The sequence below is a fragment of the Cyprinodon tularosa genome, unplaced genomic scaffold (assembly GCF_016077235.1).
Source record: "Cyprinodon tularosa strain WSP-4 unplaced genomic scaffold, ASM1607723v1 ctg124, whole genome shotgun sequence".
Lineage (NCBI taxonomy): Eukaryota > Metazoa > Chordata > Actinopteri > Cyprinodontiformes > Cyprinodontidae > Cyprinodon > Cyprinodon tularosa.
This window is the reverse complement of record NW_024038048.1, coordinates 2,210,411-2,226,749: the sequence shown is the minus strand read 5'-3', so window position 1 is coordinate 2,226,749 and position 16,339 is coordinate 2,210,411. Positions and strand designations below refer to the sequence as shown.

Here is a 16,339-nt window from a genome sequence, read left to right as displayed (position 1 = left end):
ACTATAAATCAAACAGTGCTTTAGATAAGAACGTCTTTATATAAAATCCACTCCATGTTGAATGAAAAGATGAAAGCGTTTGCTAAGCTAATCAGATGGTGGCAGTGTTTGCTCAGCTACAGAGCTGGAGCTTCTCTGTATATAAAGGCTTTTACAAGTCCCTTTGTGTCACTAACAGACTAACTACAAGCTCTGACCACATTAACAGGACCAGTGGGATGTCTGTTAAACTTTAACAACCTTAAACACATTTGGAGCCATTTTTAACATGTCATCTCAGTTAATAGGGTCTACATTTTTCATTACACTCCTGCTGCTCATTTCCCTATTATGCCTGTGAGGACTTTGCAAGCTCATAAGGTGTCAGGCAGGAGGCCTCGTTTTACCTGGGCCGACGCAGAAGACCTTGTCAAAGTCAGCGCAGATGCACATCTGCTTGTAGAGCTGAGGGGACTGGGCCAGGTAGGCGCTGGATTTGAAGTAGGAAACGGTGAAGACGTTTGCTCCGCCTTCACTGGCAGCTGGGAAAAGGCAAAGATCATTGTAAGGGAGTGACGGGGGTTCAAACAGTCAGCTCTAAAAGCAATAAAACATGTAAAGGCTGACAGTTTCCATAATACTCATGATGAAAAACTTTCCTCCATCTTTACCCTGATGCATGGTAACCGACACTAGAGTCTCTGCTTAGTATGACTTAACCTGACTTTCTATTGAGGAGGTAACTCAGTGATTGAATTCAGGTGTATAGAAGACAAAGAGTTGCACCAAAAAAGTTCTGGGCACTGAATCTTGTGGACTTTATTCAAAAGAACGTCACCTAGAACTTTTAACATATTCAACATAAAGGGGCAAATTGCAGCACAGTCCAAAACTCCTGTGAGCAGCGCACCTGTTTCCATTTGCTGTTGGAATAATTGCAAGCCTTCAATCAGCTCCGAGTGGAAAGGTCTCAAAGCAGTAAATTGAACTAATCATCTGGACCAGAAAATCTCTGTTCTTTGTGGTGTGAAGAAAGGCGGATTCAGAACATGATGTGCATGAATAGAAATGTCTTCAGGTTTTTACAGTGGAGAGAATGGATAATGTCTCATTAAAGCCAACACATGTTACAAAGGTAGCATCAGTAAAAAGAGCACTGATATGTTTATTTTAAAAACTGAACTAATGAGACATCATAATTCAGTAAATCTAGCAACTAATAAGCTTTTTTAAGCATTAAAATCATTTGAATATCTTTCATAACATAAACTATTAGATTTCCCATCAATCTAGTCCGTTAAAAACGGATTTTGAATATAACCAAAGGTGAAAATTCTCTATTTAGGGAGCCTTTCCACTGCATGCTTCTGTTTTAAGATATTTTCTCAATAATATAACGTGGTTATATATAGTGTAAATAAAACAAAAAAAAAATAAATTGAAAAAAAAATCCCACTTCACTATAACTTGGTATTGAAGGATTCTAGGATTTCATATATTAAAAATTTGTAGTGTATTTTATTACTTTTCAAAAGAAACAAGCCAAATGGAAATAAACAGAACATGAAGCAACTTATGGGAAAATTTAACCGCCTCAAGCGGACCAAGCATCAAAATGTCTATCAGTGTCTCTCTGAAAGGTGAACTCAAGGTTCTTACAAATAATTTAAAGTTTAAACATCTGACTTTAGTTTGAGAGAAAGTTTGGTAAAGGAAAAATAGAAGCATAAACTCAGAGAGAGCAACGTTCACTCGATCAGCTTTAGCTACCTTCAGCTGCTCTACAGAGGGCATTTCTTTACCCCTTGCTCACACTGGCTCCGGTGCGGTTACCGAGCCGACGGAGACCGCAACTCCCGCACACCCCCTCTCACACCGCCCTTTTGACTACGGTGCGGTGCGGCTCTGCGGCTCCGGCAACAGGTCCGGAGATTTAACAGAAGTTCACTTGAGTTCACGTAACTTCACGCGATAACACGGCCCAAATAAGGATATTTGCGAAACCTTGTTGCGGAGGGCTCCGGCACGCCGCAAGGATAGCTTTCTTGCGGAATTTTCTGCAGCGCCGGAGTGTCTCGGTAACCGCAGCCGGACAGCTCAGCAGCCGGTGAGAGAGGTTTACGTCTTTTTAATGACTTGGAATCACTGCGGCGCCGCATCCACCGCACCGCAACTGTAAGACTGGAGTCGGTGTGAGCCTGGGGTCAGGGTCAGAGATCTGTGTGAGGCTGTCATGACGATCATATCAGCTAAAGGTCCCCATCATTTTGTAATATTGTTTTGTGAGAAAAAACAGAATTTTTTTTTTAACCAAGTGGATTAGGGTTGATCAATTTAATTGGACCCTCATCATGGCTCTGGTTAGCTCAGAAGCATATTCTTGTATTCTTTAAAACCTTGCTGTTTATGTTTTTCATGATACTGAGTCTCATACTTGGCTTAAAGCTACAGTGTGTAACTTTTAGCGACATCTAACGTCCAGACTGCAGACCGCAGCAACATGAACATCTCCCCCCAACCGCTTCTCCACCCCCAACAGTACGGCGAGCGTTACGGGACAAAATGTCTTCCACGACGTCCGCATCACCTACCTTCTCAAGTGATGAGGTTTGTTTACATAGATAATTTTACAGATAGTATTCTCAGACATAATACTGCCCTCTATTGTTCAGTACCGTCTCAGTTCATCTCTCTCAACTTGCCGTAGTTACTTTCGAGCGTAATGGGCGATCTCGCAATCGCTAGTTTGTTTGCTCTGCGCTGCCGTAGCGCTAAGATGTCTGCCTCCATGGCTGCGAGACCCGCTCCTATGTAATTATAAATAACGAATTCTAAGGCAACGCAAATATTAAGGTTAAGAGGCTGAGCTCGTAGATGATGATAAATAACAGTTATGTATAATATATTACATTTCTGACTGTATATCCCTGTAGTTATTACACACTGTAGCTTTAAGGTCTCAGAATCAAAGTAAATTATATTTAGGTAAAGTCAGGGAAAACAAAAGTTTAAAATCTCTAAAGTCAGAATTGAATTAACTATGGTTTCTAAACTAGCAGAGAAAAATACTGGTTTACTTTCATCCTTTTCTGAGTGTCAGGCAACCAATCTGATAATGATAATTTTATCTTACTGTCATGATAAAGGCTTTTAGTGGTCTTGGTAAATGTGTGATTTATCTCCAAAAATGTCAGAGTTTGGAGCCTTTTCAAGGCTTTGAGAAGCACTGAGGGGAAATAATATTGATTCTGAAGAGCTTTTTTCTGCCTAGAACATCACAGATGTTATGTTAAAAAAGATATTGACAAAGCTGATACGACACAAAGCCTGACTGAAAGAAAATAAAACATAATGGCAGGATAACATAGAAGTGATTGGTCTGAAATATTGACCAATTCTGTTCTGTTTTATAAATAAAATGGTTCATGGAAGGAGATTGAATGGAGTCATAACCTGTTTTTTCCCCATAAACGATACTTTTGAAATTGTTTTCATGTTTTGTCCTATTTAAAAATAACCACATCTAATTTGGAGGTTTCTTAACGTTTGAAAATATCGCATGTATATACATGTTCATGAGGATGTAGCCTCAGCAACATCGACAGTTAGCCATGGTTTTAGTTACGCAAGCAGCAATGCTTTCTGACTACCTTTAACCGAGCCACAGGTTTTAACTAAAGCTCAACAACAACACAAATTTGAATATGAAAAAGTCTGATTTCTGGGTTACACTGTTGGCTGTCCACTTAGTACTAATAAATAAATCATAAAGTGATAAAAAGGCTCTGGAACTCAAGGGATGGACCAGTGTTCATGTGGGCAAAAATTATCAGTTGGCCTTTTAAATTAGCTATTTGGCATCTTCAAAGCATTGGCAAAGATTATGAAATGTAAATGTGATCATTTCATACCAATATTAAATACAAAGCCACGCGTTTTATGGTAACAGCCTGGTTCTCAAGGCCATTTGGTGGCAACTACCTTCAGTTTACGTCAGAATAAAGCGGCTTAATATTTCCCCAAAGTGTTGGAACGATTACTGGTTCTGTTGAACTACTGAGCACCAACTAAAAAAGGTTTCCATTAATTCATCTTCGCTCAAATGGAAACCATTTTAACTCAACGTTGAACAAAAAGCAGATTATAGTAGCTAATTATGCCGAGATGCATCTGCCCCTTTGATCAGACGATGGATTTTGGATGGAAATGTTGAATTTCCTTCAAAGACTATTAAAGATAAGCTGCTAATTTGTGAATCTGTAAACTCATTTTCCCGATTCTGTTGTTTCCAGGTATAAAATGAAAGGAAGATGTGATGGAACATTAACCCTTCAACAAGAATGGAAGATAGTAACTCAGAGGCCTTGAAATATTCCCACCTCCAAGTCTATCAAAGACGAACGGCATTAAAAAGATGATCCGACACCAATATCAAGATTAACTACAAGGAAAACAGAATAAAACACAAACATATTAGTCATAAACTGGCCTAATGTAAGTATAAGCACTTTACAAGATATAAAAAGAAAAAAATTAAGTGCTTCAACATTTTTAGGTTGAGTTAAACCATAAAATTGGACACAAAAAACATATTTTAGCTCAAATAAAAGGGAATTCCTAAAGTCATGTAAGGAAAGGCATGACTTCTTGGTCATGCACAACGGTGGGGAATGGAAAAAAAAAGCAGCTAATATAAAAAACAAAAAAAAAACAAAAACACTTCAGGATCACTTTTAAAAGAGAAAGTAGCCACACACAAAAAAAATCACTGTATTACTCAGTATTTAAAAATATCATAATCTGCCATAACAGTACAAAATAATCTCTAACCTGCACTATATGAGTATTTTCGTTCAAAACCGTAAGATTAAAGTTTACATAACAGCAAGCCATGCAAAACACATCTGCAGCTCTCTGTTCCCCACAGTCGTCATCAAGGGCACTATCTGTTATTGTCGCGCCGCAGAAAGAGAAAATAGGGTGGGGGGGTTTCTCACACAGCACAAACTGTACACTGCGTGTGTGATGGGTGTAGCCAGGCAGGAAGATGCGGTTTGGCAGATAGCACACCATGTTTTTTGACAGATGCCGCCAAAAGTAAAAGGCGGCAGTTTTTAAATCGTGTGAAGAAACGACGATTGGCTTTCACAGAACAAAAAGAAGAAGTAGGAGCAAAGCAGTTAATTTCAAATTTGAAAACCACGTGAGCATTTAGGTAGAGACACTGCCCTGTTATGGAACACGTTTTGGGTTTTTTTCATACATCATTGTAGCTGCCTCTACCTCAGGTTTTATTAGCTTTAGCCCAAGTTGAAATGTTTATTAGAATTTAGGAGCTTTATGCTGAGGAAATGCAAACAGGAGAGACCAAACTAATTTTAGGAAAAGCTCAGGAAGTGCTTCTCTTTTTTTGCATTATATTATGAAAGGAAAGTCTTTTTGTTAAACTTAAAAAGAAATGCATGAAAAATATCAATGAATGAGGTTGGATGCTTTAAAATTCAACTTGTAAATGGATTAACTTAGATTTTTTCTAACTGATTAATAACACTAATTAACCTCATTACCCTCCAGCTTTGCCTGTAGGTTTAGGATTTCTGTTTTCAGTATCTGGCCTTCAGTAGCCCCTCAAATTGTTCCCCTCCAGTATTTCTCTGTACTTGCATTCAATCATTTTGGCCTCATCTAGCCAAGCACCTTCTTCCACATGCTTGCTTTATCTTTTTGGCTTTGTTAGAGTGGATTGCTCTGGCGACTGCTGAGAGCCAAGCAGGGCAGATCGCTGTTAAAAATGAACTCTCAAAACAGAAATGTGTAACAGCTGAGCGAAAGAGTGCATGGAAACACAGAGGCCACATTCTCCCATCTAAGCCATGGATTTTTGTAAGTCCTCTGGAGCTACCATTGGCCTTTTTGGCTGCTCATCTGAACATTGCTCTATTTTCAGATCAGGAGCCAATCAATTTTTTCGCAGCCTTAAACTCCTCTACAACTCGATCCCTGACATATCTTTTGTGTTCCTCGGTGTTCACCGTTGTGAATTTTTCTAAAGGCTATAGTTTTGATATCTAAGATTTAAGCAGCTTTGGTTCATATTTCTACTAAAATGTAGTCTCTTTTTGTTTTAGACTGTAAAAACAAGAAAAAAAATGGGGTAGGGAATAAAACAATTCAGTGAAAAGCCCAAAAACATCTGCTTTCTGAATAATGGAGAGGAATTTCAGGTTTCTCCTTTTTGTTTTGCTGTAAAGAAAAGTTAAAGGAGTTTTCTTTAGAAAGTTTCCCTGTCCAAAAACAATTTGCTGTTTCAGTCAAAGCAAAAAAGCTAAATCTTAGTTTAAAATAATTAACATTTGGTTTTTTTTTCAGATGCTTTTGCTGTTTGGAAAACTGTTTTTTTGATAAACTTTATGTTTTGTTTTTTTTTTAAGCTAAATTTGTTGTCCAGTAGAGGAAGCGTGCTTTGCAACTTTCACACCATGAGTCACAGGCCCACCTGCAGGTGGTAGGATGAAAACAAGGGTGCCTCCGCTCAGATAGCTATAAAAAAATATAACTGGGGGAAGATAAGAAAACTGTTTTACCAGATATTATTTTGGGGGTCTGGATCTCCACAAAACCCTTTTTGGTGAGCGTGTCTCTGAAGAGCTGACAGACTCCTGACTGCAGCCGGAAGATGGCCTGGCTGGTGGTCGTCTTTGGGAGGAAACACACACACATACACACGTATAAAACATTGAGCCACAAGCAGAGCAGCGTTACCACACATGGAGTGATTCATTGGACTCATTACCCAATCATAACAGATGTGCAAAAACAAGACTGCCAGTTTTTCTTCGTTTTGCACCTCCTGTCTGAGAAAAGGTTGAAACATTTATTTGTTGGCAAGGGCGAGGCCGGCATGAGAGCCCTGCAGGAGCTCCGGGAACCCAAACCTATCATTACCAATGTAAACGCTGATAGCAAGGCAGGGCAGATTACAGTTAAAATTAAACCCCAAAACCAAATGTGTAACAGTCGCGTAAAAAGAGCAGACAGAAACGTTAAAGGTGCACTCCCTTAAATGTTTTGACTCATCTTAGAAGGCCACAAACATCTCCCGTTTACTGGCCCAGGACTACAGTTATTACATTTCATTAAGAAACTGGTACTGCCCTGTTTCATCCCTACTGAGGGGCCGCAACCGAATAGACCTCATGACTTAATTTTGACTCAAAGGGTGAAAGAGATAGCATGCAAATATTTGCCAACTTGCTTCTCTACCAGAGAATGCTTCAGGGGATGTCTGACTGAAATCTGAAGCTGCAACCAGAACAATTGGTAAAATGAAGAAGTGAAAATGATATAAAACTTTCCTGAGACTTCTACAAACACCTTTGCAAAGCTGCAACCCAGAGCCCCTATGACTCATTACTGCTGTGCGTCATCCTTTGTGCTGAGCGCTTCGTTCAGCCTGTGAAAACGAACGACAAATGCCGTCTGAATGAGGCTACGTTCGAAACCTTCGAAAGCGCTTCCTGTTTACACCGTCTGAAGGGAGTAGATGTGATCGGGGAGAAGTAGGAAAAACTGGCAATGAGTTCTTTTGATGCTGCGGTTACTTAGACACTAGATACACCTGAGGCACACTCTACCAGTTAGAAACCCAGCTGTGGTGATGAGATACCACAAACTGGTTTCAAAGTCCAGAATCTCGATTTCTGCTTGAGTAGGGTTTCAATCCCAGGTTGCACGCTGCATTTCAGTCTAGCAAGGGGATAGAAGTCATCTTCTGGGAATTTTTACACTTATAATTGTAAACAAAGAGTAAAAAGTATGAAAAAGATTAGATCTATTGTCAATTACTGGGATTTAATTGAAGAAAAAATGTCTACAGTTAAGCCAGTGATGTTCCGCTTTTAACTTAAAATGTGAAATATTTTCCAGAGATTCTAAAATAAACTCCAGAAAATTGCAAAAGATGCAACAATAAAATGTGCAAATCACATATGATCTGATCTTAGGACTGCTGCAATATAAATACAAAAAAACCTGAACCAATAGAAAGTATTAGTGCAGAAATTGTTACAAATTCATGATTTTTTTTTTTTTTTTTTTTTTTTTTATCACATTAACATAAAGACCTGTTTGCAATGTGGTATATATTTGCTAATTGTTTATGTTAAATATTGTGCATAAACTTTTTCTCTACCAGAAATACATTTGGTGAAACTTGCTCAATAAAGCTGAGACAGTTTCAGGAGGGCATTAAGATATTGTCCTAAAGATACAACTTTGTAAAATGAAAAAATGTGTGCGATTGTATGCAGGCCGGATAGCTTACCTCCTATTGTATATAGGGCCGATGAACCAAAAGCAGGCCAGTGTAATCATCAATGTTTATAATGATTCTTTCCATAGAAAATGATGATGCAACTCTCAAACCATCAGACAGCCCTGCTTATGAAACAGAGAGGCAGGCACAAGTTGATAACATCTGAATGACTGGAAAATGTAAAAATGACTCAACCTTTGCCTCTAATTTCTGTACCAATAATGCATTACAATATTACCGCGATGATGGACACCTTAATAGGTCATGGACCAAGCACCCCAGTATGCAACAAACTGCTGCAGTGTATTTGGAAACCTACAGCACCGACTTCCTCAGCAGTGTGTGCCACAATAGCTCAGCTGACACATTGTAGCCTAAATGCATCAATGGGCCTTGTCCTTGAATGACCTTGCTTCCAATTCAATACGGTTGTTGCTTTTCAGAGATCCCGACCCCTGCAGACTGTTATCACCTTGAAAAGCTGCAGTTTTGGAGATTTTCTGATCATCATAATATTCTCTTTGTTAAACTGGTTAAAAAAACATGTTTTATTATTTTCAAGTTTTTGTTTTAACCATAAGGACAATGTTAACTTGGTACCCACTTTATCCAACCAACTAGGGGTTTCTTATATCATGAATGTTCAATTCAATTCAGTTTATTTACATAGCGCCAATTCACAACACCTCATCTGAAGGCACTTTACAGTTCACCAGATCATACAATCAAATTGATTTAAAGTTTTCCATCTAAGGAAAACCAGTTGATTGCATCTACTCATTGACTTGGATTCAATCGTTCACATGTTTTATTTACTTCAGTTATAAGAGGTAATTATATTATCTCGATTAATTTAAGAATTTTTAATTTCTTTGATTCATAAAAATGTTATCATATTGATTATATAATCATTTAAAATCTGTCCTATCATTAAAATGGCCTAATTTTGTAGAGACTTTAACAGTTTCTGCTGCTACCGTACAATTAATTTGAATATATTGCCTGCAGTACCTAACCCAGCCGTTAGGGTCCACCACAGAGAGCAGATCAGGTTTATTAATTTTTTTTTTTTACTCTACAATTCTTGTGCTGTAGTTTGAATAATAATAAAATTCATTTCCATTTTTTTCCTACCCTGAACCTTCAGGCCCTCTCAGGTCATTACTGTTTGCACTACCGCAAATGGTATTCAACAAAATAACATCTGCTTTTTTAGAGAGTTGATTTGCTGTGTGGTAGGGATGAGAGGAAAAATGCTGACCTCACAAAAAATAAAGTCCTAATTGTCACTAATAAAACTATAATCAAAATCCATCCAGTCTCTATTCTATATCAAATGTATTGTCAGTCCGTTTCATTTTCTAATGTGTAACTATAAACAAGTGTAAGTGTTTATTTTGCTTTCATTTTTTCCAAAGTTAAATGTGATGTTAACTCTGCTCAGGAATGTAGGGTGATATTCAACATCCTCGACCTCTGATTTTACGCAGCAGTTGGCATTGAAATGTTTCCAAACTCCAACAAAAAAAAACAACAACAGATGTTTAAAAAGAGGATGCCAGCATGACACTGACTGCACATATTCTAAAGCATATAAAATATGTTAACGATCGACATTCATAGGGGTTTGAGGTACTTTGTTCTTTTACCTGCAACATAAATGCTGAAAAGGATTCACCTTTTCTTTCTCTGCGGATAGTTTATAGCCAGAATTTGTAATGTTTAACGTCAACAGAAAACATTAACAAAAGAGTTCAGAATAAAACTTCCTGTTTGAAACATCCAAAATGATTAGTGTCTACATCTCCACCGTCAAAGTTAAGGGTAATAGTGAAAGTCACACCTTCCTACTTACCTCTTTTCTGCTGTGATTTTTTTTTAAACATGTGAAAGGTTTTTACGTTGGTAGATGCAGTGGAAACAGAAGGGAAATGCAACCACTGACAACATATTTTGAAAATGTGCCTAAATTCAAGTCAAGACAAAATATTTGTACATTTATGTATACATCTTTTAGTTTAAACCAACTTTTAACAGTTTTTAGGCATAAGCTTATTCCACTAACCGAACTAACGCAAGTAAACCGTCTGTTTATTAGCATGAGAAGCACCTGATGTTAAAGTATCACATGAGAGAAGTTTCATAGCGTCTAAACTATTCTTAGAGGAGCTATATTGTTCCCTCGTCGAGTGTTTGTCTAGCAGAGTGGGAACCACTTTATAGCTTTACTGGCCTCTTATGTGTACAAGTGGTGACAGACCCTCGTCTGTGAGCTCCGAGTGTTACAGAGGCAGGTGTTGTTGTGAAGCTTTACAGCAGCGTGGCTCTGTGCTGTGGTGTTGCTGCCTTCCTGCCAGCCGTATCACCCATACATATCAAAACAATGAGAGGCTTGGCGGCTGTGTGTTTAACGCTGCTCATATAGATGTAGCACATCTCCTACGCATAGCAGTGTTTAAAATCACAGATGAATGTTTTCACTTCTGAGGTGCGGAGGTTTCCGCAGACGTTTGGATATTAGTGGGTAGTTTGCTACCTGTTTGATGTAAAACACCACCCTTTACCACTATGGCGGTCTAAGCTTAACCTACATGTTTCCACATTCAGACGATGGAATGTAAAAGATTCGTTTTGAATCGAATAGCTGGAATATTTCCTGTAAATGAAACTGCATGCCATCTCCTAGTAGGCATGTAACTCGTGCGCTTTCATTTTTCTTCACCAAGAGTCACTTTCAACATTGTATCGACGAAACGATACCTTGAAAGATTCCTAGTAGCATCTTACCCTGAGATCAATCACTCTGTTGTCCAGTCTGGTGTCCTGGTTAACAGTGGCTCTTCCTTCCTGAGGGGGAAAAACATTACAACATCACAACCAAACATCCAAGTTATGAAATATTCAACAGAGGTGAAATCTCTGCTCCTGTCCTTTACACAGGGGTGTTTGTATTCAGTGATGTGTAAATATTTTACAGCCTGTTTAAATCTCAAAGGGAACATAAGGAGTGTCTCATATCTTCAGTACCTTCAGGGCTTTAAAAACTGTAGATGCTTCATTAAATGGGACAATTACTTTATCAGAGTAATTTTAATAAGACTCATATCACTAAATGTAAACTGTCAGGGCTTGGTACGTCACTAAAGCTGTGTGCTAAAGAAGCTTGCCATTTCCAGAGTTGGCTTATGAATGGAATGTTGAGTGGACAGAAAACAGCAACCAAGAATCCTTATATAAGCTTATAGCAAAAAATAAAAAAATAAAAAAAGGAGCAATAAACACCAGCAACATATCATCGTGTTTAATTAATCATGAATTACTAGATGTAAGTTTTCATTTGTACTGTCAAGTGAAGAAAAAATACAACTTATGCAAATTTGAACAATTCCAACAGATTTGGAGGAGTAGATACAAAGTCATTATTCTAACTATTATCCATCTATTTCCTAACCTGACTCCGCCAGATGGATTTGCCCCGCATATCCATCTGGAAACCTTCCATTGAGGTAATTTTGGGAAGGGGCGAAAATATTGGTTAGCTGATTGGCCTATGTTGGTGATAGACGGGCCGAATAAACCAATCAGATCAACGAAGCATATGATGTACTAACAGAGCGATGACGAAAACACAACCACAAGCCAGGCTACTCTTGCCGAAACCAGTCGGGAGAAGAGCAAAAGCATCTTTTCCTCTGAGAAAAGCCTCCAAAGCAGTGTTTTGCTCTTCTTTCAGTGAAGAAATACTCTGTAATTCCGATAAAACTTGCTCGATAGCCACGCTAACGCTAGTTTCATTGGCTGAAGCCGCCATGTTCTTTAGACTGAACTGTCGCGCTTCTCGTTGCGTCACACCTCAACCCGCCTCAAAGCCAACGCTGATTGGACGTTCGTTTGGTGAATGGCTCCAAATTTTCTTTAACGGATAGTCTCCAGACTGATCTGCAAGTAAAACCTTGAAAGCTTGCGAGATCAGGATGGTCTCACAAGGCTATCTATTCCCAATTTCTTTCTCAAAGTATATTACTTGAACAACAATACAATGAACACAAATAAAAAAAACTTAAGGGTGGTTTAATAATTATTATTGTGATTCCTTAAAAAAATATATGTAAAGGATATGAAAGGGCAAAAAATCCCTTTTAAGGTTTTAAACTGGGAAATAAATAAGGTAACAAGCTTAAAATGTATTCCAAATTAAAATTCAAACAAATATATCTCGTCAGAGGTATCACATCGTCATAAGTCAACCTTTTTTGGACCGTTTGCCCTGTTTTAGCGCCAGACATTCATCTCACTGTGTTCCGGTCTGTGAAAAACCAAGATAAAAAGGAAACATCTGTCTGGAACCTCCTAAAAAAAGGTTAGTAGTGTTAGTAGACTGTGATAAGTGATTTATCTCCAAGAAGGTGACATCAGCTACGGTACTCTAGCTTACATAAAAGAGTCTATACGTTAAAGACAATCAAAACAACATTGCCATGGATTCTCACCAAGCATTTTTAGCATGCAAAAGCAACAGACTGAAAGGTGGAATAAGATACTTCAACAAAATCTAAAATTTAATTACCGGACCTATGAATCAGAAAGAGACTGAAAAATGTTTAACTTCTATGGGACACGGTGAAGGAGAAAGCCACTGCTCTCCATAAAATACAGAAAGGGGGAATGAATAATATCCTGGAATAAAGGATTTTAAACACATGAGTCCAGCAATGAATTATTGGGACAAATGAGCAGTCATTTTTGGAAAAATTATCCCATAACTCACAGTTAAGCATAAAACTTGAAGTATCCGGGTTTGTTTCAGCTCTGCAAAGCAGGACCTACACAGCTCACCATTACAGAACCCTCTATGAATTCTACAGCGTTGAAGAAAACATAAAGAACATCAAGATGAAGCAGAACTGGACACTGACCTGATAATGGAGAAAACGCATACCCGTAAATCTACCAAAGACTGGTGGAGGGTTCAAAAATGTTGTCTTGATCTCCTGCGACATCTTACGGGGTCACGTAAACCATTATGATCATGTGAGATACTCCTCAAACATCTTACAGCTGATAATAAAGACTGCAGCAAACTTTTTTGCATGGTTTTCTGGTAGATGGCTTTAATAAGCACCGATAGCTAACAGCACCATCTATAAGGAGATCACCAACTTGTTTAATAGAGAACATATTTTTGTTTACATTTTCTGCTTGATTATTACAACAAAAATATGCAGTCAAAGTCTACATTGTTTTGTAGAGGTAAAATTAGATCAGATGCGTATGTGTGTGTGAACAGCTCTATATCAACAACCGAATTAGAGGGATGTGCTAATATTTTCACATCATTATAATCCACACACTGAGCTCTTCATAGGAAATAAGATCATATGCAGTCTAAACAGAAAAGAAACGATCAGCTCCAAACACATCTGCAGTGCGAGACAAAAGGGAACCGTTTTAGGGAAAGAGGGAAATTAAAAACAAAAAACAAATGAAAAAGTAAATGTTTCATCACAGGAGGAACTGCTGCTTCCAGGGTCATGTCGCGCTCCTCTGGGGCATGACTTAATAGCCTGTGTTGCTATTTCCTGCCTCAAACAGCCCCATGCAGAGGGACAAACTGTTAGATAGGCAGACAGTCGGAGCTGCTCTGGCCCGTGTCTCTGGGGACGACATGTGTTTGACTGACACGTTGAATCCCAATAGAGAACACCTGAACTCTCCCTGCAAACGTTGAATTTAGCTGGTTGATAAAAACAGGGGTGTTCACAGCAATGAAGCACATCCTGTGTACAGCCAACCATGGTCAAGGTCTGTTAAAAAGCATTCAAGGGATCCATGGTTAGTTGTGACAACAGACTATTTGAGAAAGATTTTTCCTTTAAATAGATTTAAATAAAGCATAATCCCACGGATTTTGCCATGATGTTTATGTTGCAATGTATTGTGGGTAAATGACGTACGCTAGGTCCAGCAGGGCTTGTTTCCAGCCAAAACTTCACTAACATCACCTTTTCAGTTTGAAAGAGAGTGTGTTGAAATTGATAACGCGGAAAACGCAAGAGCTGATGAAGATGAGGAGGACTAAGAAGCTGGTCATAGAAGCTGATGTTTGTCTGGCTACTGCTAGGAAATGATGTCCTGATCTAATACTGATGTAGAAGTGGCCCCGATATCAGCCAAAATATTAATATCTGAACATAGTGGCCTTTATCTAAACTCTCCTATATACGATTATTCATAGAAACACTTTGCTTCTATCCACTTTTGTTTTAAGTTTATGCAACTCTTTGGTGAATAATAAATGAGTCAGTTGCTCTCATATCTGATTGTTAAGAATGGTTCTCTGGGGAAATCTGTGGCGCTCCCAGACCAGCTGAGAGGCGTAGTCCCTCCTGGGTCCTCCTCTAAGCCGCCTCCTAATGGGACATGCCTTGAAAACCTCCCAAGGGAGGTGTCCAGGTAAGCATCCCAAAAAGATGTCCAGGCAAACTTAACTGACTCCTCTTATCGTGGTGGAGAAACGGCTCTATTCTGAGCTTCTCCAAAATGACATAGCTCCTTACCCTATTCTCTTTGTGGAGAAAGCTTATTACGGCCTGGCCTCTTGTAACTGGTATGTTGTTCTTTCAGACATGACCAGATTTCATGACCATAGGTTAGGGTAGAAACATAAATCGAAAAGGAAATCAAGAGCTTTGTCTTTTTTGCTCAGCTCTCTCTTCACCAGGACAGACCGTTGCAGCGTCTGCATCAGCCGCCCCGATACATCTATCGATCTCCTGCTCCATTCTCTCCTCACTCGTATCACAGGACCTCAAGATGCTTAAACTGCTCCAATTGAGACAGGAACTCTCTACAACCTGAAGGAGACAAGACACCTTTTTCAGATTAAGGACCATGAGCTCAGACCTGGAGGAGCTGATCCTCATCATGTCCACTTTTCACTAAGCTGCTAACCCCCTAGGTGCTTGCTGTAGGTCTTGGCAGGAGAAACACAACAGAACCAAATCATCTGCAAAAAGCAGAGACAAGATCTGCCGGTCCCCAAACCAGAACCCCTCCAGGTGCGCCTGGAAATTCCGTCCATAAAGGTTATGAATAGGACCTGTGACAGAGGGCAGTCCAAATAGGCACTGCTAACCGGTCTAACCTAATGCCCGCAATGCAGACCAAACTCCTGCTTCGCTTCTACAGAGACAGGAAGAACCCCAGTAAAGGGCCCCCCAACTACATATTTCTGAAGTGCCCCCCACAGGGCACAACGAGGCACCCGGTCAAATTATTTCTCAAGGTCCACAAAACACATCAGCTGAAGTCGAAGGTTCAAACATCAGCTGGGCTCTCCAGCATCCTGGCATAGGCCTTACCAGGGAGGCTGAGAAATGTGGTCCCCATTAGTTGGAACAGACCTTCTGGTCCACTTTGTTGTGTACTGGCACCCCAGTCTACCAATCCAGTGGCATTATCCCGAACCTCCACACAATGCCGAAGAGGTGTGTAAGCCTAGACAGCAGGACAACATCCAGGGCTATAAGGCACTTGGGGCAGATCTCGTCACCCTACAAAGTCTTGCCACAGAGGAGTTTTTATCCCATCCCAGTGACTTCAGACTGAGTGGTGAAGGAATCCAGCCCCAAGGACCCGGCCTATTCTTCCACAATCCTAAAGGTATTCCTTCCAATGTCCAACAATTTCCTCTTTTAAGGTCAGCAGATCCCCACTCCCACTGAAAACAGTGTTAGCGAAGCACTGTTTAACCCTCTGGAGGTGCGAGATGGTTTGCCAGAATTGTGTGTGGAGAAAATCATGTTGAGGAGAAAAAAACAAAAAAAGATCAGAAGTACCATCTATAATATTCTCACCAATTCTATTGAAATAAAAGCAACTTCACCCTCCTTTCTTGCTTTAATTTTTTAGGTTGATCAGTTTGATGACTTCGTGGGGCATTTCCTGGGGTAGAAAAATGACTTCACAGATGCCCATTTTGCACTTTAAAATGCAAAAGATGGGAGAATGTGTCATTCAACTTACTAAGATGTGTATAGATATTCA

At 39.3% G+C, this 16,339-nt stretch overlaps 1 protein-coding gene across 1 annotated transcript in view; it reads right to left on the bottom strand.

Annotated features, from left to right (window-relative positions):
• dars1 (aspartyl-tRNA synthetase 1) overlaps nucleotides 1–16,339 on the bottom strand; it is a 55,851-nt gene that overhangs the window by 8,076 nt on the left and 31,436 nt on the right. Inside the window, exons 9-11 of the mRNA XM_038276356.1 lie at nucleotides 11,081–11,140; nucleotides 6,564–6,675; nucleotides 387–521 (exon numbers count right to left, since the gene is read on the bottom strand). Of these exons, the coding sequence (XP_038132284.1) occupies nucleotides 387–521; nucleotides 6,564–6,675; nucleotides 11,081–11,140 (307 nt within the window). The remainder of the gene's footprint in view (nucleotides 1–386; nucleotides 522–6,563; nucleotides 6,676–11,080; nucleotides 11,141–16,339) is intronic.